Raw genomic sequence first — 25,232 nt, 5'->3', positions numbered from 1 at the left:
GTAAATAAAAAAACCGGATGGTAAGAAAGAAGAAACAAATATAATCCATATTCTAGATTGTTTTTATTTGTATACAACTTTGACTTTGAATAGTTTGTAGACTCAGTTTAGACTAGTTAGTTTAGAGTAGTTGAGACACTAGTCTTGACTAGTAGATCTAGTAACAAATTATTTTGTTTGTTTTAGAATTTAGATGCAGTGAGTATGTGGAGTAATCCGATAATATTTATTTTAACAATCTCAGCATTAAACTTAAACAGTTATGGAAAACATTTCAGTCAGCTTGTGAGATGACAGCTTAAAAATTGTCTTTAAGAAATAAATTAAATATTATTAAATATGTTGCGTGTGAATACTTCACTCTTGAGAGTGGTCTATGGAGACTTCACTTCTAGACTGTCAAAGACTGGGAAGTGTAACACATCTGACTGGTGGAGCCGCCAGCTATCTACATCAACATTGCTGATGTCCAGTGATGAAAAAAAACAACTTCCAACAAAATGCAAGGTTGTGATCTGTGGTGGTGGTATTGTTGGATCATCAGTTGCTTATCACTTAGCAGAGAGAGGATGGACTGATGTTATGATTTTGGAGCAAGGAACGTGAGTTTCTTTGAATTGTTTCAATTAATTTGATGCTTTTTGTTCTTGACAATTCTTAGTCTACATTAGAGATGTGTTTATAATTATAATTTCCCATCACTTTTTCAGCTCTCCAGATTCTATCTTGTGTCATTCTCTTCAGTTCTTCATGAATTTATTTAACATAATTTTTTTCTCTTTGAAGTTTGACATGCGGTACAACGTGGCACACTGGTGGTCTAGTTGGGAGGGTGCGAACAAATCCAGTTGAAATGAAAATTCTTGACTACAGTAAAAAACTGTATGAGCGGTTACAAAATGAAGGATATGATATAGGTAAGTTTGAAAAATAAGAACTATTATTATAGTATTATAAAGGGTTTGAAATACATAAATGGTGCTAAAATACTTCTTGCAGTTAATATGAAGTCCTTTTGTAAATTAAGATGAGTCAATTGTTAAATATTTAGGTTATAAAGTATAAATACTATTATTAAACAAAAATCTTTAGAAATAATTAAAATCTTTTTAAAATTTTTAACAAGGTTGGAGGGAATGTGGAAGTATAAATGTAGCAAGAACAAAAGAGAGATTGGTGGAGTTCAAACGAAAACATGCAGTTGCAAAGTATGTGTTTTTTTAAACTATCTATTTGACCAATTTTGGCTACCCTTCAATTTCAGAAATGGATTCTGATAATTATTTTTCATTTTATTTTCTCATAAAGTAAGATCCCTGCAAACTTTTTAGGTTGTTGTATTATCCTAATTTTATAGAACCATAGGATTGGAAACACATCTCATATCCCCATCAGAAGCAAAAGAGCGTTGCTCTATGTTATTTACTGATGATCTTGTGGTTAGTATTATTTTTTTTATTCTTAATGTTCAATTTACTTCGTGTTATTATTGTTTTAGTTTTATATTTGTAATTGTATATATATATATATGTATATAGTTATGGGACAGAGTGGACTAGAGGTAGAGAGCTGGACTGCTAACCCGTAAAACTCTCGGCTGGGCATAGTGCTGACCACACAATCCCTTAATATGCCGAGGTCACAGAAACAAGTGAACTCTACTTCACTTGCCCCGTAGACCATAAGGTTTGAAAGGGAAATTTACTTTTTACTTTATATATAGTTGTTGTTGATTCTATAAATACCTATTGTGGTCACTTAATTGCTTGATCTTAATCTGTAATTACTGTCTGCTGTTAGTAAAATTTTTTATCTACATGGAACTTTGGAACCTATTTATAGTCACAAGGCCTATTTGTCATGGGTGTTTAGGCAGTAGAGCATAAGGGGTCTAGGACATTTACCCCCTAACTCCAAACTCCAACCCTATGATTAAAGCTAACCCTAAACCAAACCCAACTCATACTAGACCTATCTCTTACCTTTATCCTAAACTTAAGCATATGACACAGCCTAGAACTAAACCCAACCCTAACCCTGGACAATAGTTTACGTCTAACTCTAGCGCTTACCCTAGCCCTCGTGCTAACCCTAACTGTACATTATACCTTAAGCTATCAGGGGGGGGGATGGGGAGTTAATTGACAGGGGGATAATGTCTTGTTCCCGAGCATAAGTCTACTAATTTGAAAATCTTGGGTTCTGATCTGAGGCTGAGTCCATAGACATCCCTGAGTCCACCCATCTCTGATAGGTATTTGAATTGGGGAGAGTGAAGGCAGCTGGGTATACAATAAACCACCCAATCCCTTCATTTGCAAAAGTTACAGAATCAGGTGAACTCTACATCACCTACCCTTCTGCCTGTCAGGTCCAAAAGGGTATTTTTACTTTTTTAAGCCTCTCAGCTCAGTAACTGAAATACAAAAAGTATTGGGTTGTTTTATTTTTATAAATATATAGGCCTACTTAATTACTTATTATGGTTAATTTATTTTGTGGCCAGCAATTTGAAAAATTGGAGAATTAATTGTTGTATAAGTTTTTCTATTTACTTTTAGGGTGCAATGTGGGTACCACAAGATGGTGTTGTGAATGGTCATAAGTTATCACTCACCCTTGCTGAAATAGCCAAAAAAAAAGGTGTGTTAACCTGACTACACCCAGATACATTTTAGTGCATACCTGTCTGCTCCTAATGTTGAATAAATTTTCTTCTGCTTGTTTAAACTGCTCCAGGATTTAGTTTCCATTGAAAAATAATACCATTCTCAACAGTTGCACCTTATCCAAAGCCTTTAGATCTGCATCAGAGCTTTTTTGTTTCATTTTTATTTTGACGAGGGCTAGGTTAATATTGAGTTACAAATCCATTTTGCAGGTGTGTCGGTCTATGAGGGAGTAAGTGTGACAAAAGTTGTAACAAATAAAGGTGAGGTGAAAGAAGTGGTCACCAGTGAAGGGACAATACAGTGCGAATATTTTGTCAACTGTGCTGGGCAGGTAACTCTTGTTAAAAAGCATCAGAAACATAATTACGCCTCTTGAGAACCAGAGTAGACTTGATCTTTTCACTGCTATTCATATATATTTTAGGTAGAAAGAAGTTACACCTTCCCTTAGCTACTCAAATAACTGGCATTCCTTAAATTCAGTTTTATTTGGTATTTATTTTTTAGAATACTCAGTACTTTAAACAAATAGTTTGTTGTTTTTTAATAGTGGGCCAGAGCTGTAGGTAAGAGAACTGTTCCCAAAACTGTGAAAGCGCCTTTACACTCTTGTGAACATTACTACATGATAACAAAACCCCAAGAGGGGATAACACAACTTATGCCAGGTGAGTGGATTTACAAAAACAAGACCACTAAGTCATTTACTAATGTTTTTGTTATGTAATAAGTTGTAAAAAAAAAATTTACAATTTTTTTAAGGAAATGGTTTCTAAAGGAGCTGTTACAATAAATTACATAAATGATTTTTGTGATGGCAAACACTTTATTAAAACACCTCACCTTTCTTTCTTAAATATATATATATATATATATATATATATATATATATATATATATATATATATATATATATATATATATAGTTTTATAAGTGTTGATAAAACTAAATGTATACCAACTGTCCTCAGTTGTTAGAGACTATGATGGACTTGTTTACTTCCGTGAGTGGAACCAAGGGATTTTAGCAGGAGGTTTTGAAATCAGTGCCAAGCCTTGCTTTCATAAAGGCATCCCTGAGAAATTTGAGTTTCAGCTACTGCATGAGGATTGGGATCATTTTCGTAAGAATTTCTTTTCAACAAAAAAAAACCTGTTACATGTACAAATTGCTGTGGGTCAGTTCAATGTTTAGTTTTATATGAATGAAAAGTTTCTTATCAGAAAGAGTCATGGCATAAGCTGCAGTTTTGAATACTCTAGAAAAAAATAATAAAGACACATTACCCTTTTAATAGTTTAAGGTAGATGAATCAGAGTTCATTTCTTTATCTGTGCACTACATATGAGAGGATCAAGAAGCACTATATTATTTTCCCTGATTAAAATTTAGTGATTGATACCTATGGCTTTCTGGTCAGCTATTTTTTTTCATAAATGAAAAATGAATTAAATATTGCACAGCAGTTGAAAACAAAAGTTACTAGTTGTTACTTGTTTCTTCTGGATATTCAAGTTTTTCATGCTTGCTTGTACTCTAAGTAAAAGAGCCAACAAATTAACCATTGATAGTATTACTTCAAATAAAACTACATTATTAAGCCGTATTTGACTTGTGTTTGCAATTTATTTCCAGAGATTTCACTAGATAACATTATACACAGGATGCCAATGTTGGCCAGTGCTGAGGTTCAGCAGTTGGTGAATGGGCCAGAAAGTTTCACACCTGATTCTAAGTGGCTGCTGGGGAAATCACCCAAGGTTCTGTACAGGTTTTCTAAATTTGGCTTTAAACTAGTCTTGTGTTGTTAGGGTATTTGGGTGCTCAACCTGAAAATGTGTTGCTATGTTGTACCTTTTTGCTCTTGAGTAGGTTATCATTTAATGATTTGGTCAATTTTTTCTTTACACAAGTCATCCTAAAAATAGTTTACTATAATAATTCACTTAGTTTTTATTTTAACTCTTACATTTTTGGGCTACTATACAAAAACTCCCTAGACATAACCTTCCTGGACACACATGCACACTCATACACTCTCTCAGCACCCAGGCTTGAGTCTGTAGGATATCCTTGAATCCACCCAACTCTAAAGGGTACATAATTTAAGTTTAGTGAAAGTCATGGTGCTGACCACACTATCCCTTCACATGTTGAGTGCACAGAAACAAGTGAAGTCAACTTCTGCCCCCATGGATCACCAATTCTCCAACATAAAAAAAAACATTGAGAACAGCTTCAGAATTTTAAATTTGCAAAGTTATGATTTATTAAATATTACTACATCAAACAAAATTAATAATGTTTAAATTTAATTGTTAAAACAATTTTTTGTTTCAATTCAGCAAGCACTTTTATTCCCTATTTGAACCTCAAATATCAAATTTATCCCCAGAAGTCTTTTTGTACAGACAATTTTGTGTGTTTTGATACTACTTTAGGCAAAACTTGATGGCCTCTATTTTCGACTTAGTACATCAGTGACTTATGTCTGCAAATCATTGTTTTATTTTTGTCAGTATTGACTAGCTTTTCCGAAACATTTCAGTTGAAAAACTACTACATGGCAGCAGGCATGAACTCAACTGGGATTGCCGGGGCTGGAGGAGCTGGCAAACATATTGCTGAGTGGATTGTGGATGATGACACAAGTCTCAATCTGTGGGCATACGATGTCAGAAGATTTGTACGTTTGCATAACAATAAAAAGTTCCTAAGGGATCGAATGCCAGAAGCTTTCGGTACACATTGTTTGCAATATATAAATGACATTCTTTTTTTATTATTTTAGCTACGCATTTAAACATTCTCTGTTATAAAACTAAAAAATCTACTTAGATTGAATTAACCTGTGTATTTGGATTTCATAGATTTGTGTAATAATATCATGTAACTGTGTCGCTCAGTTTTAGATTTATGTCAGAGATTTCAGATTGAATGTTTGGCTTATGTTTCCCACTAGCCAACCAATACCTCCTCAAATATCCTAGAGAAGAATATAAAACTGGGAGAAAGTTGCGCTGCTCCCCCCTCCATACTCGGCTAGAGGTAGCTGGTGCTGTATTTGGTGAAACTATGGCTTATGAGCGGGCCATGTATTTCAACAACCCTGAAGGTATTTTTAATAGATCTATGTTCCTTGACAAACAATAAATGCTTAAACCTGTTTTGCTCGATTAATATATTTTTTAAAATGTCTTACCTCCGGTGTAAAGGAACTTAACAACTTGGTAAAAAAAAGTCTAATAGTCATCCTTTGCTTCTGATTATTCTACAGTGTGCATATAAAATGTTGTATTCTAGCATTTACATTGGGTCAAGAAGTTGGCTCACAATGGTCCTGGTCCAAGCCTTGTTGGTTTGAGAACGTCCAAGAAGAATATTGGGCCTGTAAGGAGCGGGTATGTCTGATGGACATGTCCTCATTTGCAAAGTTTGAAGTCAGGGTAGGTAACTCATTGTGTATTTTCTAAAAAAACACATTTCTCAATTATTTTATGTGTTATTTCAGTGTTGTTCATATCACTTTATTATTTATTAGAAATAATTAGTATCAAAATTTTGTTGCATTCAGAAATGAAAGTAGTTTTTAATTTTTCTATTTTAATCCCCCCCCCCCCCCCCTCCCCATATTTCTTTTAGTCGCAAGGAGATGAAGCAACAACTTATCTTAATTATCTGTGTTCAAATAAAATAGACAATGAAATAGGGACCATTGTTCATACTGGGATGCATAATGTCCATGGAGGCTTTGAGAATGATTGTACAGTTGCCCGCCTAGAGCCCAACCAGTAAGTGTGCATTTTCCAAACTATATGTTGCGGATGCACGAAATGATAATAATGGAAGTGTGAAAAGATTTCAGAAATAAAAACAGAAAGTTTCCTGATGAAAAAAATAATGATAAAAAAAGTGTTAACATAACCTGCTAATCAGTAGCCTATTTTAAAAATAGTTACAGACACCTCATTGTAATATCAATATACATAAACTTTGATATGGACGTAGCAAATCTTTGCTGAATTAAAATGACCTATTTAATGTTCACACATGTTTCCAAACTTGAATCCTTGAATAATAATTTATTTTAAATAATTGAGTTACATTTAGTTTGGGTCATTTAAATAATTTATGAAAAGTAGCCTTAACCTACTTTCATGCTTTATTTTTCTACCTGAAAATACAACTAATTTAGAATTTAGAAAAAGCTGCTTGAATAGTAATGAGTTATCCCCTGTCCTCAGCTACTTTATCATCTGCCCAGCCACCCAGCAAACACGAGCCATAGCCTGGCTCAACAAACACCTCCCACCAGATGGCTCGGTGCAGGTGACAGACGTGACCTCCATGTTCTCAGGGATCAATATCATTGGCCCACATGCCCAGCAGCTGCTTGCTGATGTCTCAGATTTTCCCACCAACAAGACAGACTTCCGACCAATGACGACTAACATGATAGATGTGGGCCATGCAAGTAGCATCAGGGCCATGCGGTTAACTCACACTGGAGAGGATGGTTTTATTTTGTACATACCTGCTGAAGTTAGTTATCAATTTTATACTTCTTTTTTTCATTTCAATCTGCTTCTTTATTTGTTACATCCCATTACACATTAATATGTGTTGTTTGTTTTAGACAAAGTATTTTAGATGAAAAACAATAAAATTTATTTCATTTTTTTTTTTTTTTGAAAGACATCAGACATTAATGTTTTTAAATTTAAATTCATTTATACACCAGTGTTCTATTTTCTTTAGATTTTTTAATTGAGCCCCAATATATACATCCCACTGTCTTATTATAATCTGAATTCTATGATTCTAAAATTATGGAATGTTCAGTTGAATTATTTTTTTTGCAGTATGCACTCCACGTGTATGACACCCTTATGACAGCTGGAAAAGATTATGGAGTTCGCAATGCTGGATACTATGCTCTAAGACATTTACGTATTGAAAACTTCTTTGCCTTTTGGGGTCTTGACTTAGATGACAAGACTTCTCCTCTCGAATGTGGTCGAGGATTTCGAACAAAACTTGATGTAAGTACATCGCTGCTTTTCAAAAAAACTTTTGACACATGTTGAGCTGACCTAATTCTTATCACTGTTTTGTATTGTTTTAAATTTCATAAACTTTTAATTTTGATTTGATTATTTGGAGATTTCCTTACGTCAATAAAAACATCGGTCAAGTGAATCATCTATACTGAATGTACATGTGGAATTGTAATCTGTAGGAAAATGATGACTTCATTGGTAAAGCGGCTTTGTTGAAACAACGCCAGATGGGTGTGAAAAGAAGGTTTACTCAGTTTTTCTTGGAAGATTATGATGTACACAATGATTATTGGCCCTGGGGAGGTGAACCTATTTATAGAAATGGGAAGTATGTTGGCATGACAACAACATGCAGTTATGGGTAAGTTGCATGAAGCTACTATTTATGTATAGTATATTACGTATGAAGTAAATGGGGAGAGGCTATTAGTAATTGATTCAGTAATGTATACCGTAATTTGAGCTGATTGCTAACAATGGATTTACACTCACTTATAAATCCTGAATCTTGACAAGAATTTTTTTTACTGGGCGTGCATTAATGAGAGGGTCAGTGTTTAAGAATTTTTATTTGTCATACAAGGTGCAAGATTTTACTGTTAACAAGTTGGGTTGTAAAGACAGGAATATGAAGGCTTATGTGGGTGCAAATAAAGAGCTGCTCAAAATAGGTCTGGCTGCTGCCCTTTGCTCCCCATAAGCCACAATGGAATAATCAAACCCTTAGTTGGGTTGTGACTGGCTTTTATGTGCTTCTGAATTTTTTTTAAAATGGCATTTGATATTAAGATTACAATTAGATACACAAAATTCCTTTTATTTTCAAAATATGACATAATGCTTATTCATATCTATAGAATATTTATTGTACTCTGTATCCCTAGTTTCACACTGGAAAAGATGGTCTGTCTTGGATTTATCGGAGAGCATGATGAAAATGGGGAGCCAGCTACACAAAAAAACATCAATGAGTGGGTTATGAACAAAAATGCCAAGTACGAAATTGACATTGCTGGCGTCAGATTTCCTGCTAAGCCTGGGATCTACACCCCCAAGATCACTGTCCAAGCCCAAGACCCACTTTTTGTCCCCGCCCCTGACAGGTCGTCAAAGTTTAGTTAGGTGACTTAAATCAAACTATTCTCACTGTGTTTGTCCCAGGCAGAGTATTGTGATTTTTGTTAGACTAGCTGAATTAGTTTGGTTGCCACTTTTTGATGCACTGAATTTCTATATTGACCAGGCTTAGAAGATTTTTAATGGTATTGTCCAAGTGAGTTTTGGTTGGCAGTTACGGATAATATCATTTATATAATCATGTGATAAGTTCATGTACCAAACTAGTATTTTACACAGTTTAGTTGATTAGCCATTCCAGCCTTAACATTTTAATGATACTCCGGTGCTAAGTCAATCATTATGTACTTTGGTTTAAACATTTAGTGAATTTTTTTCTGTTTGTTTTTTTATTTATTATTTTATTTTGGTGATAAGCACAAATAAAATGTATTCATCTTACCAAAGTGTAAACCTGTAAAAATCTAAAATGTTAAATTTGTGCTTTTGTGCATGAAAAATATATCCTTATCTATCTTTATGTTGTCTAAAATAGCATGTCTAAAATTACATTGTAAAGCTTCCACTGTACATATTTGACCTAAATAGGTTTAACCATAATCATAAATTTATGACTGCATCATGGCAGTCAAAGAATATCAAGCCAGTTTTCCTATTCTTGTTTGTTTTCTTTGTTGTTTGTTTGTTTGTTTGTTTTGTTTTGCCCTGAGGAGAAAAGTAGCCAATGCTTTGCAGTCATTTAGAAAATACAACTCTTCTGAATTTTTCTGGTTTTTTTTTACTTTAAAACAAGTATTTGCTTTTGAACTAATGTTTTCAGAATTTTTACTTTTCTTGAAAAATGCTTTAAAAGATTGAATTTGTAGTAGTAATTCACTGTATGAAAATGTATGTAGCTGTATAAAGACATTATGTAAAATACTCTTGGCAATTACTATAAAACTTGGCTGTATAGTTAATTTATTTGTAGATAGCTTTGTTTGCCTGCTTTGTTACTATGTTCTTTGGCTACAGTTTTAAAGTGGTCATCTTTAGGTTCACTGCAGTCAAACTTTTTAAAATGAAATAAACATGAAGGCCTACATTTTTAAGATAGTGATAGGAAATCACAGTCAAACTTTCTTTGACACACCTCCCTAATGACATCCTGAACACTTAGATGAACAGAGCCAACTTTGCTGTCATACTACAACCCTTGTTTTTGATGATATTGTATTATTGTGTGTCTTTCTTGTTGTATGACAACAATTTTGTTCAAGTGTTTTATTTCTACCATTGCGTTTATATTGTTCCTTAGCATTTTTTGGTCCTAGATTTTTTTTTGGTTTTGCTAACCAAAAAATATTAAATTATTCTAAAAATACTTTTTCTTTTATTTACTTTTTTTCCAATTCTTTTTAATTTTTAGTAAAAAAAAAACATTTTTTGGGCAGTGTTATTCTAGAACTTTTTGATTATTCACTAAACGTGTGTAAATAGTTCAGCTAAATGTCAAAATAAATATTCCATGATCTTGACAACATCACGCTTTTTGTAGATATATAACCCCAGTCATCACATAACCCATGCCATTCACAATCCTTGCCCCAATAATGATCCACTTGGTTTTCACCAGTTTCCCTTTTCTACGATTATAATCTAGCTAGATTGATTTTGAGGAAAATATTGAAGATTTTCCTTTGTACGGCAATTTACTAAATAATATAGATATTGTTAAACGGTTAGCTCGCTACTTTGTTTAAAGGGGTCATTTTAAATTGTAAACTTCCTTAAATTTGCCAACCATCGTCCTTATTTTAAATCAGTAAGGGGATATAACCAAGCTGATATGTTTTTGCTTACCATATTAATTGAATAGTTTCCCTTCGTATGGAAAATATTTATATTTATTTTATTTTGGGTGGCGTTCGGATCAATATTAGATTCTTAGGCTAATATGAAAACAATGTACACTTTGTTCTTGTCGTGCGGTCATTAATGAACGAAGACACACTTCTAGCGGAAGGGGATTGGGATGGGGACCGTAAAAAAAAGTGTGCCGTCACACTTTTATTTTTTTTAATGTGTTCTTTTTAACGGAATTTTAAAATCGAGCAATTTGTTTTTTTTTTCTATTAAAATTACTCCGGAAATTGTTATGAAAATTAACCGCTCAATCTAATATTGATCCAGATAGGTCGCCTGTAATAAAGTGCCACTGTCCATATGTCATACAGCTACATAACATTTGCAATTTGCATTTCTTTGAACCACCGTCTATTTTCAGGCATCTCGTCTTATGCAATCTTAGCTTCAGAGAAAAACTGCCTCCATTCTTCAATTTTCCAACACATTAGACCTTTTTAAGACTACAAATAGGTTATGTGATATTTTATGTAGGTTATATCGTGATAGAAATAGATCGATATCCTTGGCTAAATTCAGTGAATTATTTAGAAAGAAATTGTAAAACACAAAAAAAAAAAATCATTTCGATGTGGTAAAGGGAGGCTGAAGTGTGATGTCGGTAAGTTGGGGGCCGAACGCATTGAGACGATTATAATTTGCGACATGTTAGGCTTATAATATATAGAATTTGTGCAAAATTAAGTCCCTAATATACTTCATAAGCTCCATGTAGCTTTAATATGGAATAACCCAATTCTTTTGGGGGGGAGAGGGGGGGGGGTCATGCCACTTGTGGACATTTCTTATATAGCAGTGTGACATTAAAACGGAATATAGCTTAATGAGAAAAAAAAACCTGCTTTAAAATTATTTTAATTATTTGAATTTTATACGTCATTAAGTAAAGGGTGACACTATTTGCCTAAATGTAGTAGGCCCTAAAGTTGGTGGGGGGGGGGGGGGCTGACATCGTAACATACTAGCTAAATGGGTGATCATTTCGAAAAACCTGATTTATCGATTTGATTTGCTATGGCGTGTCGTGTGGCCTGCATGACAGATCACGTCGTCGCTCCGCCTATTTAGATTTCAGAGGTCCAAACGTTTCAAACGTTTTTCTATTATATGCTAGATATTCAATCGTTACAGAAATTGTCTTCCGGGTTAATACTAAATAAATTCTTTATTGTAATTTAGGAGAGAAAAAATGTCAGTGGATGCATATTTATCTGCTGATTGGTTAAATATTTAACATTTTAATTTATGAAAGTATGTGGGTGTGTATGTTATTAATGTAGGCAGTGTTTCTTCCAGACTTTTTTTCTTCGGGGGTGGGGGGGAGGCGGACACTATTAAAAGTATATATTTTCTATATAAACTCAATTTCGTTCGAGGGGGGGGGGGGGGCGATAGACTCTCTTAGGGGGAGGGGGGATAAGCCCCCCCCCCCCCCCCCCCCTCCGAAGAGATGCCTGGAAGAAACACTGTAGGCTATTCTATTAGTACACCTTTTATTCGATCGCCAAGAAACTTTGGAGAATTTCAGACATAAAGACAATGCTATGATAACAGAGGCTTAGCGACCCTTCCCGGCGCCCGGGGACAAACTTCCGATTTGCACCCCCCCCCTCATACTTTCGATTTGCACCCCCCCCCCTCAAACTTTTGATTTGCACCCCCCCCTGATACTTTCGATTTGCACTCCCCCCCCCCCCTGATACCTTTGATTTGCACCCCCCCCCCTGATACTTTCGATTTGCACCCCCCCCTCAAACTTTTGATTTGCACCCCCCCTGAAACTTTCGATTACTTTTTCCAACCCATTTTGGCGCCCCCTAAGGTCGGCGCCCGGGGACATATGTCCCCCCCTGCCCCCCATCGCTACGCCTCTGTATGATAAGGGTCGTCCGGTCGTCCATCAGTGACGTCACAAAGAGGGAGCCTAGGTTCGTAATTTTGTGATGAAAGTGTGATTAGGCGGGGGAGGGGGGAGGTTCAGATAGTCTGATATCACACTTTTGCATTTAATAAAAAGTAGGGCTAGAAACTGAATTTTCAGCAGTTTTTTACGCGTTTTAGAAAATTGTTTTTGCTAATTGTATTATATATTTATTAATCTAGACCTACTCTATGCTGACCTCGAGCTCAGTCATTCTTTAAAGAAAGAACTCGATGTATAAAAAATGCAAATTTGAGGGTGGTGGGTTGTGGGCTGGGGTGTGACGTCATTCAAGGGGGATCTGACGTTTTATGGCGGCGGGGAAAGGAGAGATAAAAATCACTGAAAAGACTTTTAATCATTACTGGATGACACCATAAATGAGTCTCATTGTGCGTCGATATATTCATTATATTTGTGTCAAAATATGTAGCATATTACTTAAGTAGTTTATATCATTAATAATCAAAGCCGAACAGAGATTGTTGAGATTTTTCAGAAGGGGCTGGGTGGCTAAATGGAGGGAAAAAATAAATTAGATCTAGATCCAAGATCCATTGGTAATTTTTAAATAAATATATTTCTAGTTAAATGCCGATTTACTGAATTAGGCCAATATTAAATAGAAAGGAATAAGTTTTTTTTAATGTGATATTTTTGTTTAGTTTACTTTAGATTCCAGTCACAAAAAAGTAGGCCTTCGCTTTTTTAAAGAAATGCGGATTTTCCTATAAATCGGATCAAGGTGGCGCTTGTCAAAACTGACGTCATTTGTCGTCCTCGTGCAAGATGGCTGACAACAAATTATATGATCTCCTTGGCGTGAGCCGAAATGCTACTGATACTGATTTAAAAAAGGTACACTACTTTTTAAAATATAAAAAACTTTAAAGACGTTATTTTAATGTTATTTCGTTTTTCTAAATTATTATCTAGGTATAGAATAAGCTTAGATCCTTAAAACTTTTGGCCGTCGCTATTCTAGACTACGGCCACATTTTGTATTTTGTTCTGTTCAGCTCAGTCTAAAAAAAGTACTTCGTCATTGTTCGTTTTTTTTAATACTTATGTAATTTAGCCAGCTATATTAGATACAGACTAGATCTAGTGATCTAGATCATTAGGGAACATTAGAAATTTATAGAAATAGGCCCAATAATCTTTGTCTTATTGCCCGTTGCTCACATAGATCTAATTTAGGTACTAGGATAAATTTTTAAAATTGTTTTTTTAGGGAAACAACTACTACAGTTAAAAGGAGCAGAAAATTACAATAACAGAACAGTTTTCCTTTTTGATGTAGCTCAAACGGTTAAATAGTTATGATTTTTTTTCGTATTTAAAAATGTGATTTTTTTAACATAGGATTTTTTCAATTTCTGTGATAGAGTTTTTTTAAGCGTTTACTAAAATTGTCCTAGCTTGTAAACCATATGGTCAAATTTGTTATAACTTTGCAATATCTTTATTTATTATATATGGAAGCATAATAAACAATAAAATTAGAAATTTATGGGCAGAGTAAAACAAAAACAGAAGTAGAACAGGGTACCCCCCCCTAATTTTTCATATACAGTGCATTCATACAATCTCAGTTAAAATTTTAACTATTCAGAAAATTAAGCTCAAACTTGCTGAGAATGATGAGCTATGGATGTGTCAGTTATTACAATCAAATTAATATTCATAACTGAAAAGATTTTTGTTTTAACTGCTACAAAGCTGATAAATTATACAATTTCGCAAAACCGAAGTCTTGTTGATGTGACATGCAACATAATGGCAAATTTGAGTTATTAAGCACTTAAGTCTCAAAATTTGTCTAGCTCAAGATAACTCTATTCTTAAACAGAAGTAATCAAAATATGTGTTTAAATCTATCTGTTTAACAAAAAATAAGGGGTGGAACAGGGTACACCCCCTATTTTTAAATACTAAATTTGTTCATACAATATCAGCTTATGTTTAAACTATTTGAATCTAAAGCTAAAAACTAAACAGAGTGAAGCTCTGAAATAAGTGTGTTTGATGGTTCTATCTAAATAGTTGACAAATAGGTAAAATATGGTAAAAAGGTAAAACGCTGAGTCATCGACGCACCTGACATCATTGAAAAACTGAACTAATATATGTAAAAAAAATGATGGCAAATTAGATCTATTAGAAATGTAAGGTCTTTTATTTGTATAAATGTAATTAACTTGTAAGTCTACTTATAAATATAGTTTAATTAAAAAAGATGTGTTCTGTCTATTCATTAGTATTTTACATTTCAGAAGAAGTTCAACATTGGGCTGGTTGGTTTTAAAAAGATATAGAACTAGTTCATATCACTAAACTTTCAATGTACTGCTTCAAAATTTATTTAAGTTATTTAAAAAAATATTACTTAATTTATCTAAATAAAAGATGAGCACATTTATTGTAATACTTTTAATTCCTCTTTACAGTGTTCCCTCATTAGGCCATATAACTGCTCATCATATCGTAGAGATGTGCTGGTTTTTTTAAGTGTAGGTTCTATCTGGAAAAGTAAACAGTACATTATTTGCTTTCACATCAAAATAAATAAAATGGTTTTTCGGAAGACACTAAATATTGAATGTTTATTGCTAATACCGCACCAGACCTCCCCCTCCCTCTACTCCACTACCTTCAATATCAAAACAGCGTTTGCCACTATCGCCGGCGGCAAAACATCGTTCGCCACTATTTCCGGCGGCAAAACATCGTTCGCCACTATCGCCGGCGGCAAAACATCGCTCGCCACTATCGCCGGCGGCAAAACATCGTTCGCCACTATTTCCGGCGGCAAAACATCGTTCGCCACTATCGCCGGCGGCAAAACATCGTTCGCCACTATCGCCGGCGTCAAAACATGGTTCGCCACTATCGCCGGCGTCAAAACATGGTTCGCCACTATCGCCGGCGGCAAAACATGGTTCGCCACTATCGCCGGCGTCAAAACATCGTTCGCCACTATCGCCGGCGTCAAAACATGGTTCGCCACTATCGCCGGCGTCAAAACATGGTTCGCCACTATCGCCGGCGTCAAAACATGGTTCGCCACTATCGCCGGCGTCAAAACATGGTTCGCCACTATCGCCGGCGGCAAAACATGGTTCGCCACTATCGCCGGCGGCAAAACATCGTTCGCCACTATCGCCTGCGTCAAAACATCGCTCGCCGCTATTTTTTTCTATTACCTCCCTTGCCACTTTCGCTTTCGTATTGTAAACAAACGTATTTTCTATAGAGGTAACAAAACTGCGCAGCATATAACTTTTGTGCGCTATGTCCAAACAACTTGATTTTTTGAAACAATAGAGAAAAGTGGTGTAGAATTCAAATAATGCAATAAATTTTCCCCTTTTTATAAAAATAAACAGTAGGGAGTAAATTAAACTTACCTTATTTTCACTGAAATACTCCATCTTGAATAATCCATGAACAAAATTAAAAAAACAACAAAAACGCAAAATGTCCATTTTTTTACGAAAAATCGATAATCGCACGAAAATTGATCGGGCGATAACACCGAGCGATAAAAATTACGAAACTATAGCACTCGCGTCGCCGCAAATTCTCGGCGTCTGGGTAACGGGGACGAAAAACTCGCCGCGCGGGTTAAAACGAGATGTAATCCTAGTACCTATCTAATTATATAGTTAGTCTCATAAAAATTCAATTTTCTTCAAATTATAAAAAGAATAGCATATAATTGTAGAGCTTTAAAAATGCAATCCAACAGTACCAATTTTATTAATTTAGCATAATTGGTTGATTAAATATAATTTTTTTAGTGTCGCAAATAAAATATATAGAAACGCGACCAAAAACGCAGGTAAAAAGTCAAATTCACTTGTTTTAAAGCTAGTAAGCAAGAAAAGACATGATTCTTTCTTACTATTGAAATCAGTTTGCTTATACCTACATTTTGTTACACCAAGGTGAAAGTAAATAGTTTATATAAATTTATAAAATGCCATTTATATAATTTATTGTATGTTTTGTGATGAATTTTCAATTGGAAAATACCGCATTTGGAAGCAGAAAGGTAAATTCTACAGAACAGATGTTGTTTGGAATGTTATAGATTATAGATCTAGGCCTATATCAAAATGTTTGTTTAATAAAATTCAATTAGAGTCCACCCATTTCTGATGGGTACCTGATATACATTGGGGAAATTAAAGGTAAAAAGTAAAGGTGGCTGTGAATATCGCTGACCACACGGACAATCACTTCATATGCCGAGGTCAAGAAACATGAACTCTACTTCATCTGCCAAATAGATTGCTTTGTCTACAGAGGAATCTTAATTAATGTTTACAGGGGCCTAATAGAATTGAGTTATGTTTGTAAAAACAGTAGGCCTAAGCTTTAAAAACTTATTTTGGTCAATATCGGAAAAAATAAAAATCTTTTCGACTAAATGGGTTGAAAAAAGCTTTGAATTTGTTTCATTGTTTGTTATTATATCTTGTAGTATTTAGAATTGAAGCTTTCTTTCTTAATTACAAGCTGTATTAATTTCAAACCTTAATGTAATTTCTTTTTAATTCAGTATTAGCCTAAATGTAAGGTAGGCTACAGAATTCAGATATTACCTATGGTTTTGTGATTTTTATATGTTTATAACATTTGTGTTTATGAAATGACCTAATGAAGTTATCAAGCAAACTGTTTTATTATTATTTTAATAGGCCTGCAAGTTATAAGTACAAAATATATATATCTAATCACTAGATCTAGGTCTAAGTTTAAGAAAAAACTACCAAAAGGGTTTGAAATACTTAAATATAGTACTAAAAGTAGCTATGTTTTGAAAAAAAAATATCTTAAATTGGAGACATTCAATTTAAAAGTCATCATAAAAACTCCACGATCTAGATTTATTTCTAGATCTCTAGTAGGAATACAGATTTAGAGGCTTTCCCATCAGTATCAATGTAGATCTACTATCTTAGCTATGTGGGAGGTCAGTACGAGTTCACTGGGAAAAAAATCGGATCTGCCGTAGGGGGGTGGGTTTAGTGCGCAAATGCTCCTGACCGATTGCCAAAAGGTACAGAAATTCTAAAGATACATTTTAAAAGAAAAATGGACGGCTGAACTGCAGTTATCAAAATATCTGTGTAAGTAGAAGTATAAATAATAAAATTTTACACAAATATAGCTGTCTTTTGCTAAATCTAGCTCAATTTCCACGAAAATCGCATCCGGTCGCAATAATTTTTATATCAGCTTGTCGGCCATTCAACGATCTATCACGTGTAGCAGACGCCAAACAGATTTATCCGTATGGTATTGCGCGAATGCTATTTTTAGCAACAGTGCCGAGACGCGATCGAAAAAAACGAACTAGAAACAGGGATGTGACTTTTCCGAATTTTAGCGGAAATCCGATTTTTCCGTTTCAGTTGCGATTTAATTTTCGCCGAATTTTTCCGCCGAGTTCCAATTTTTGTCGATTTTTTACGAAGTTTTAAACATTCGGAAAAAAAACGGAAATGTCTTCTACGGAAAGAGCCGACTTGCTCATTCCACGTATTCGTATTTAAATCGACAATTACTGTACTTAGGTCAAACGGACACTCGAATATGCGCATTTCTTTTCGATTGGTCGATTGCGCTAGGTCTGACGGTGCTAGATCACGATTAAATGTAGATTAAGAATAAGATTCGGAATTTCGGCGGAATTTTCAAAGCACACTTTTTTAGTCCAAATTTTCCGCTGATATTTTCAGTTAACTATTTATCAACTACACGGGAAAAGGTAATCTAAAATAATGCAGTTATTCAAATGAAACTTACATCTCTTAAGCCTGCTAATCTAGCTATCGATATAGCCTAATTTACTTATCGGTATTTTAACCCGCCTAAATCTAGAGTTTCTCTCTGATTTTATTTTATTTCGCAATCTCAAATGAATATTGAAATCCTTGCAAAAGGTGACTATGAGGACTAGACTACCCGCCTCACCTCGTAGCAACGGTGGCTCTTGTGACCTCACCTTGACCCCAAGCACGTGTTCGGTACTGCTGGTGGAAATAGCTGTTTCTGCAATTCGTATGCTTCGTAGGCCTACAGATTAAAACAAAATACTAAACTCAACGTGACTACGACCGTGTCTTGTTTGTGGAAGAAAAAATACGTTCAGACTGTTTTTAAATTTTTAATAAGGGGTCTTCCATTAATAACGTCACACTGGTAAGATAGTGTAACGTCATATTCTTGTATTTTAAAAAAAAAGTAATGTTAGAAACAACTGCATTTTAGCCGCTATTAGAAAACTGTTGTAAAATATTGTAATAGAAATTGAATAAAATACCCTATGTTGTTTGACCTCAGTCAATATTTTAGAAAAAATCGATGTTTTAAAAAAAAATTCAAATTAATTTCGAGGAGGGGGGAGCATTTGTTGGCTGAGGTGTGACGTCATTATGGGGTTGGGGGGGGGGGGAGTCTGGCTTTTGTAGGAGAGAGGGGAGCTAAATATCATAAAAAAACCGTGGATGACCCCTAACAATTTACAGCTATTCCAAAATACATTAATATCGATGTGGCTTGGCTATCATAATGATTAACTTTGGTTCACACGTCAGACCCTTTCTAATTTTAGCTAACCTGGTCCATTGCATTTTTGCATCATATGAACCTAAAACTCAACTTGTAACTAATCTTAATCTAGGATCTTTACAGTTGAAGACACATATTTTTACCAATCCAATCTTTAGAAGAATATAAGGCATTAGGTCCCCTATTTAAAAATTGAAAACAGGAGTACATCTAGAATCTACACTAGATTAGTACAGTTTAAATTAGCTTAATGGTAAAATAAAACTTAATTGCTACTTTAGTTACATTGTAATTTTTAAAAAGTTGTTTATAATGTAAACATTAAATTGCAATTAGACAAGACTTTCAATGTTTTTTTAGAGTAACATAAACTTCTTGTATTTAAAATATTAACTTCATTAAACAATTAATTAGTACAGTAACAGTATGAAGCTGCTTAACTGCGATAAAAAGTAGATAAACATATTGAGATATTATCCGAAGAAAATTTCCTAATTTTTTTTCCTGGTCTGGTCACATCCCTGTAGAAAGTGGCCATAAAAAAGCGGGTCAGGGGAGGTAATTCAACTCGCGTTATGAGACTAGCTAAATTATAAAAAAAAGGTACGATGATTGAAGCATAATGTATTATAATGAAGATACTTTCATTTTCAAGATAGATCTATCATCTACCCATGTCCGAAAATAGACTCCTCCAAATTTAGGTGTGTTACGTTGTTAGTATAGTAGAGTATCATGGTTAGAAATTAGGGTTGGGATAAGGGTTAGCATTCACATTTCATTAGCAAGCCAATTGTGTATTTTTAGTTAGCTACCAGTAACTGAACAATGTACTCCTCCTTTTTTAAGAAGATTCTTTTATTGGACACTGGTATAAAAATTCACCCAGCTGCCGTTGAATGAAAATCAAACTGAAAATTAGAATCTAGATCTAGGTGTATTTCTGATGGGCCGGTTTTTACAGCATTCAAAAATTGTTTTCTATTGTTTGTCGACTTTGAATACCAAGTTTAAAGCAGCCCTAATCAAAATGTAGCCAGTCATATTTAAATGTTCTAATTTATTAAATAAATAAATAAAAATCACTTTACCCTAAATGGGGTTGTTGTGGCTTAATGTCACATGGCGTTGCCAACCCCTTTCCATGCCCTATCACCCGTTGGATGCCTCTATCTGAGTGGTTACATCTCTCTGGCTACTTAATGCTGTTTGTAGTAGTAGTGGGCCTAAACTAATGTGACCTCACAATGACCCCAAGTAGTTATTGCTTAATTTGGGGAAAAATGTGTCCTTAGGCCTGCATACAATTTTTTGTTAATATCCTTCATTCTCTTTATTAACTCACATTGACCCCAAATACTTTTTCATATTACTTGGTCTAGGGAAAAACTAAAGTGAGATCATTAATTCAGATAGTAATGCTTAAGCTGTGACCTAGGCCAATGCTCTAAGTATTAATATAACACCAAATGATGTCTAATTTTGAAGATCAAATATAGAAATTGCAATTTTTATTTAAAAATCAGCTTACTGCTTTTAATCAACCTTATACAACATATTTCTTATACTTGAATTGTAGACTAAATAATTTGTCTGCTTATTATAGGCTTTAATATTTCTTAAATAGTGAGGTTTAACCTAAATAGTTGGAGCATTGACAACTAGGCAGGAGCCATCATATTTTCTTTTAATTGATTTTCTTACCAGTGAATTCATAGGGTTAAATTTATACATTTTTAAATTATCATAGGATTGGTGCTGACTTTATCAATCTGCTTGGATACTTAGCAGTGTCCACACATAGCATGTTTGTTTCAGCTATCTGTCTGCATTTTAGACTCCAAAAAATTTAATCTGAAAAAACCTTAAGCAGCAGTGCTTAAAAATCTTCAGTCAAATACATTATACAGCAGGATCCATCAGTTTTATTTAGATGCTGTATAGAGGTGTGTGTATATAATATATATATGTATATAATTTATTATTTTTTTCAGGCTTATAGAAAACTTGCAAAGGAGTTCCACCCTGATAAAAATCCTGAGGCTGGGGAAAAGGTACCTGATTTGATAATCAAAATAATTTTCTACTACCTTACCTTATACACTTGGAAACATACTTATAATTACATATTTGCTTATGTGAATATTATAAAAAAGTTATTTTCAATTCTTACAGTTTAAGGAAATAAGCTTTGCTTATGAAGTCCTGTCAAATCCCGAAAAACGTGAAATATATGATAGACATGGCCTTGATGGTATCAAAGAAGGTGGAGCAGGTCCAGGTAATTATTTCTATAGTCAAAACATTTAATTTAGCTAGTTTAATTTTAGTATGGCAAAGATACTATTTTAAACTACAATTTTTTTCTTCTCTTGTTCATCTTTTGTTTGTCCTCAGGTGGTGGCTTTGGGGGAGCTAGCATGTTTGAAGATCTTTTCGGTGGATTCTTTGGATTCCCAGGATCTGGCATGGGCGGTGGAGGAAGAGGAAAAAGAAGAGGAGAAGACACACTTCACCCTTTGAGGTTTGGGCTAGTTAGCATTACACAAACTTAAACTCATTTGCGACAAGACGTGACAGCCATTCCTTCCTTTTACCTATTGTGTGTTTCAGTCGCATTATTTTCATGCAAAAATGCTTCTACGCTATTTAAGCTTTTTAAATATAGTCCAAGAATGCGCCAAAAGTTTACTAAGTTGAGTTTCATACAAATTTTTACTCTTGTTTTTGTGTAAACGGTCACTTCAACATTATCATAGCTTTCAAGTTGTTTTAAAGAGTCAGACTGTTAAAATATTCTAAATTACCGTAGATATTTTTTTGGAAAATTAAAATTTTTGTAAATATTTGAAATGGTACTGAGTCATGCTGTGGGTGGACTCTGATCTCATAGTTGCATCACTAAATTCTTTGTAATCAATAAACACTTCTTAGAAAAACATAAATTTATACATTTTCTCTTAGATAATACATTTCTTTATTTCATAGGTATATTTTAATAATAAAACAATTTCAAAGAAAAATTGTTGCATGTTTACTTCACTTAGTTTAGGGCTGGGGAGAGGTTTTGAGATAAACAAGTAAATAGATTGCAAATAAGTAAAGAGAGAAAAATTATTTTATTTCCATTTTTTTTTTTTAAAATCCTATGTATTGAACCAGCTCTTTGTATATTTTAATTTTAAACATATATTTCAGAGTATCTTTAGAAGATTTGTACAATGGAAAGACAACAAAATTACAGCTTAGCAAAACAGTAATATGTAAAAAGTGTAATGGGTAAGTACTTTTTACCATTTAAATATTTTAAAAATATAACCGTGTAATTTTTTAAAAATAAGATTTATTTTGCTTTTTTTTTAGTATGGGTGGTAAAAGTGGAGCCAGCATGCGTTGTAAAAAATGTAATGGTCGTGGTGTGCAAGTGCAGCTGAGACAGCTAGGACCAGGAATGGTGCAACAGTTGCAGAGTATATGCTCAGACTGCCATGGAGAGGGTAAGTTATTTTATTTGTTGTTGGCTGTATGAGTAGTTTACTTACAAGATACTTATGGTAACCCCATTGTTGCAACTTATTGTATTGGTGGTGTATTTTAAGAGCTCTTTTTTAATGTCATCATGCATTTTGTTTAGGTGAAGTTATCAAAGAAAAAGATAGGTGTGGGGAATGTAAAGGCAAAAAAGTTTGTAACGAGACAAAAATACTTGAAGTTCACGTAGACAAAGGAATGAGGGATGGACAGAAAATCCCTTTTAGGGGTGAAGGAGATCAGCAGGTATAGTTAAACTTTTTTGGTCATTTCCATATGGGTAAATGTGGTTACATTTAACTTTTTAATTAATACATTTTATTTTTAAACTGCATTGTTCATTTCTGTCTTATTTAAATCTTTATAGCCTGGAATGGAACCTGGAGATGTGATAATTGTATTACAACAAAAAGAACATGAAGTGTTTACTAGGAAAGATGCAGACCTTGTGATGGAACATGATATATCTTTGACCGAAGCCTTGTGTGGCTGTCAGTTTATTGTCAAACATTTAGATGGTCGTGACCTTATCATTCAGAATAAACCAGGGGAAGTTATTGTTCCAGGTAATTTAAATGGCATAGAGCTACAACTGGAGTAAGCAAAATACAGAATTCTGTATTATAATGGTTCATTTATTAAAATTATTTTTACTTGTTTTCTTATTTACCAATGGTTTCGTAAATATTTTTTAATACTCTCCTTCACCTATTTTTATTTTTAAAATTTCTCCTTTAATTATGCAGGTAAATTAAAGATGGTGGAAGGTGAAGGCATGCCTAGGCACAGAAATCCCTTTGAAAAGGGAAACCTGTACATAAACTTTAACATCAAATTTCCAGAGAACAATTTTGCCTCAGAGGAACAACTAAAGGTAACTAGAGTTTGCTTGTAAATCTCAGTCAAGTCTCAGCAGCTTGGTTGTATAGTCTTGTTGAGAATGTGGTTTTTATTTGTTTTCATTGTGTTTCATCAAATATTGTTTAATTTTTAGACTTTGGAAAGTGTGCTTCCTCCTCGGCCTAGAACTGAAATACCCACCGGTGAGAATGTAGAAGAGGTTAATCTTGTTGACTTTGATGGCAGCAAGGGCTCTGGTGTCCATGGTGCAAGATTAGAAGCATACCATGATGATGACGAGGAGGATGGACATGGTGGGCACCCGCGTATGCAGTGTCAACACCAGTAGGGTTAGCTATCAATAAAAATGTACATACATTTTGAAACTTTTTTCCCAATCATGAGTAATTTTGGTGATTTACAATGTTTGTTTTTTCTAGTGAAGTAAAATTTGTCAGAATGAAAATTGTTTTTCTTAGTCAAGTGGAATGGAGGTGATGGTAGAATATTGGACACCATCGGGCTACTGCATTGCAAATCCAGTAACTTATAACAAATCTCTTTAATACTGTGTATATTTTGAGTAGGTCTAGTTATTGGAACATGTAGAAAGTGCCTGTTGAGGTGTTCTGCTGCACAACTATGGACTTGTGTGAAAAACAGATATTTTCAGTAACATTAATAAATGCACATCAAGCTTATTTTCTTGTCTATTTTTAAATACTTGTATAAACATAAATAGTATATTTTTAATTGCACATTCTTTAAAAAGAAAAGTGGCTAATTATTAATTGTAGGACCCCTGAGTCCATCCTTATGTAGCTGCGAAAACATTTTTTTTTTCATAACATTTTTTAATCTAGTGTTTAGTTCTTTGTATAGGCCAGATCTTTTACAAAAATCCCATGTAGCCTGTGCTAAGATTTTGGCACCACTGCATTGCCTCCACTCCTTATGCATGATGTAATGCTCATGTGTAAAATATTTATGGTCAGATTAATCATATATATATATATATATATAAAATGAAAGTCAGTAGATCTTAGAGAAATGTTGTCAAGTATAAAGTATGTTTAGTAGAGATGTTAATTTTCTTTACTGAAGAAAAAGACACAGTGGGACCTACATTTACTAATGTTACTTGAAGTAAACAGTTATTTTTGCCTTGAACAAAGTGGGAAATTCTGTCTGGTATGTAAATTGATTTCATCAAAATCAACTGTTTGTGATGTGTTAATGGGTTCTGTCTGTGCCCTGGAGACCAATGCTGAAGTATTTCAACATTGGTCCTCATGCTGCAAACTTTGTGTTTATATCTTCCACTGAAATGCAAAGCATGACTTAATTTCCATTCCTGTGTGTATTTGAGTAGTAGCAAATAAACTGTTTATAATTAAAGGAATCATCCATGTTGTGTTTGGTTTTTTGGTATGCAATTATTAAATTAGAACCAAAATGTTTCAAGTGTAAAGCCAGTTATCTAATCAGCAGTTGTTGTCTTGCACAGAACTAGGTATTCCAATTTCAGCTTAGATGGATGCACCTTACCTTATAACAAACACTGATATAATGTCACTAGGATCTTTATGAATGGATTTTTACTAGCTAATCTTAAATGCTGTCATGTCTCTAAAATTATTACA

The 25,232-nt window shown here is 34.0% G+C and overlaps 2 protein-coding genes across 2 annotated transcripts; both read left to right on the top strand.

Annotated features, from left to right (window-relative positions):
* The first annotated feature begins 340 nt into the window (after positions 1-340).
* LOC131931636 (pyruvate dehydrogenase phosphatase regulatory subunit, mitochondrial) lies at positions 341-10,117 on the top strand. Its single transcript, XM_059288455.1, has 17 exons — positions 341-602; positions 787-917; positions 1,127-1,208; positions 1,358-1,439; positions 2,562-2,643; positions 2,882-3,003; positions 3,223-3,340; positions 3,644-3,796; positions 4,309-4,433; positions 5,222-5,414; positions 5,636-5,788; positions 5,977-6,119; positions 6,316-6,464; positions 6,918-7,215; positions 7,536-7,715; positions 7,913-8,094; positions 8,618-10,117. The coding sequence occupies exons 1-17, from the start codon at positions 466-468 to the stop codon at positions 8,853-8,855; spliced, it is 2,568 nt and encodes an 855-aa protein (XP_059144438.1). The 5' UTR covers positions 341-465; the 3' UTR covers positions 8,856-10,117.
* Positions 10,118-13,381: 3,264 nt separating this feature from the next.
* LOC131931627 (dnaJ homolog subfamily A member 2) lies at positions 13,382-24,991 on the top strand. Its single transcript, XM_059288436.1, has 10 exons — positions 13,382-13,494; positions 21,213-21,272; positions 21,394-21,499; positions 21,616-21,742; positions 22,417-22,497; positions 22,582-22,715; positions 22,853-22,995; positions 23,117-23,315; positions 23,496-23,623; positions 23,744-24,991. Exons 1-10 carry the CDS (start codon positions 13,426-13,428, stop codon positions 23,936-23,938), a joined length of 1,242 nt encoding a protein of 413 aa, XP_059144419.1. The 5' UTR covers positions 13,382-13,425; the 3' UTR covers positions 23,939-24,991.
* The last annotated feature ends 241 nt before the right edge of the window (positions 24,992-25,232 follow it).

This window comes from Physella acuta, unplaced genomic scaffold (assembly GCF_028476545.2).
Source record: "Physella acuta isolate Inbredline_101_S28 unplaced genomic scaffold, ASM2847654v3 ptg001995l, whole genome shotgun sequence".
NCBI lineage: Eukaryota > Metazoa > Mollusca > Gastropoda > Physidae > Physella > Physella acuta.
Note: the sequence above shows the minus strand (reverse complement) of the source record. Positions and strands in the feature narration are given on the sequence as shown.

What these genes read in the sequence shown, in the direction of transcription:
- LOC131931636 (XM_059288455.1), top strand. Translation starts at nt 466, where the DNA reads ATGTCCAGTGATGAAAAAAAACAACTTCCAACAAAATGCAAGGTTGTG. An exon ending in AAATGAAGGATATGATATAG is followed by an intron (nt 918 to 1,126) that starts GTAAGTTTGAAA and finishes ATTTTTAACAAG; the next exon opens with GTTGGAGGGAATGTGGAAGT. An exon ending in TGAAATAGCCAAAAAAAAAG is followed by an intron (nt 2,644 to 2,881) that starts GTGTGTTAACCT and finishes TCCATTTTGCAG; the next exon opens with GTGTGTCGGTCTATGAGGGA.
- LOC131931627 (XM_059288436.1), top strand. Translation starts at nt 13,426, where the DNA reads ATGGCTGACAACAAATTATATGATCTCCTTGGCGTGAGCCGAAATGCT. An exon ending in CTGATACTGATTTAAAAAAG is followed by an intron (nt 13,495 to 21,212) that starts GTACACTACTTT and finishes TATTTTTTTCAG; the next exon opens with GCTTATAGAAAACTTGCAAA. An exon ending in AGAAGGTGGAGCAGGTCCAG is followed by an intron (nt 21,500 to 21,615) that starts GTAATTATTTCT and finishes GTTTGTCCTCAG; the next exon opens with GTGGTGGCTTTGGGGGAGCT.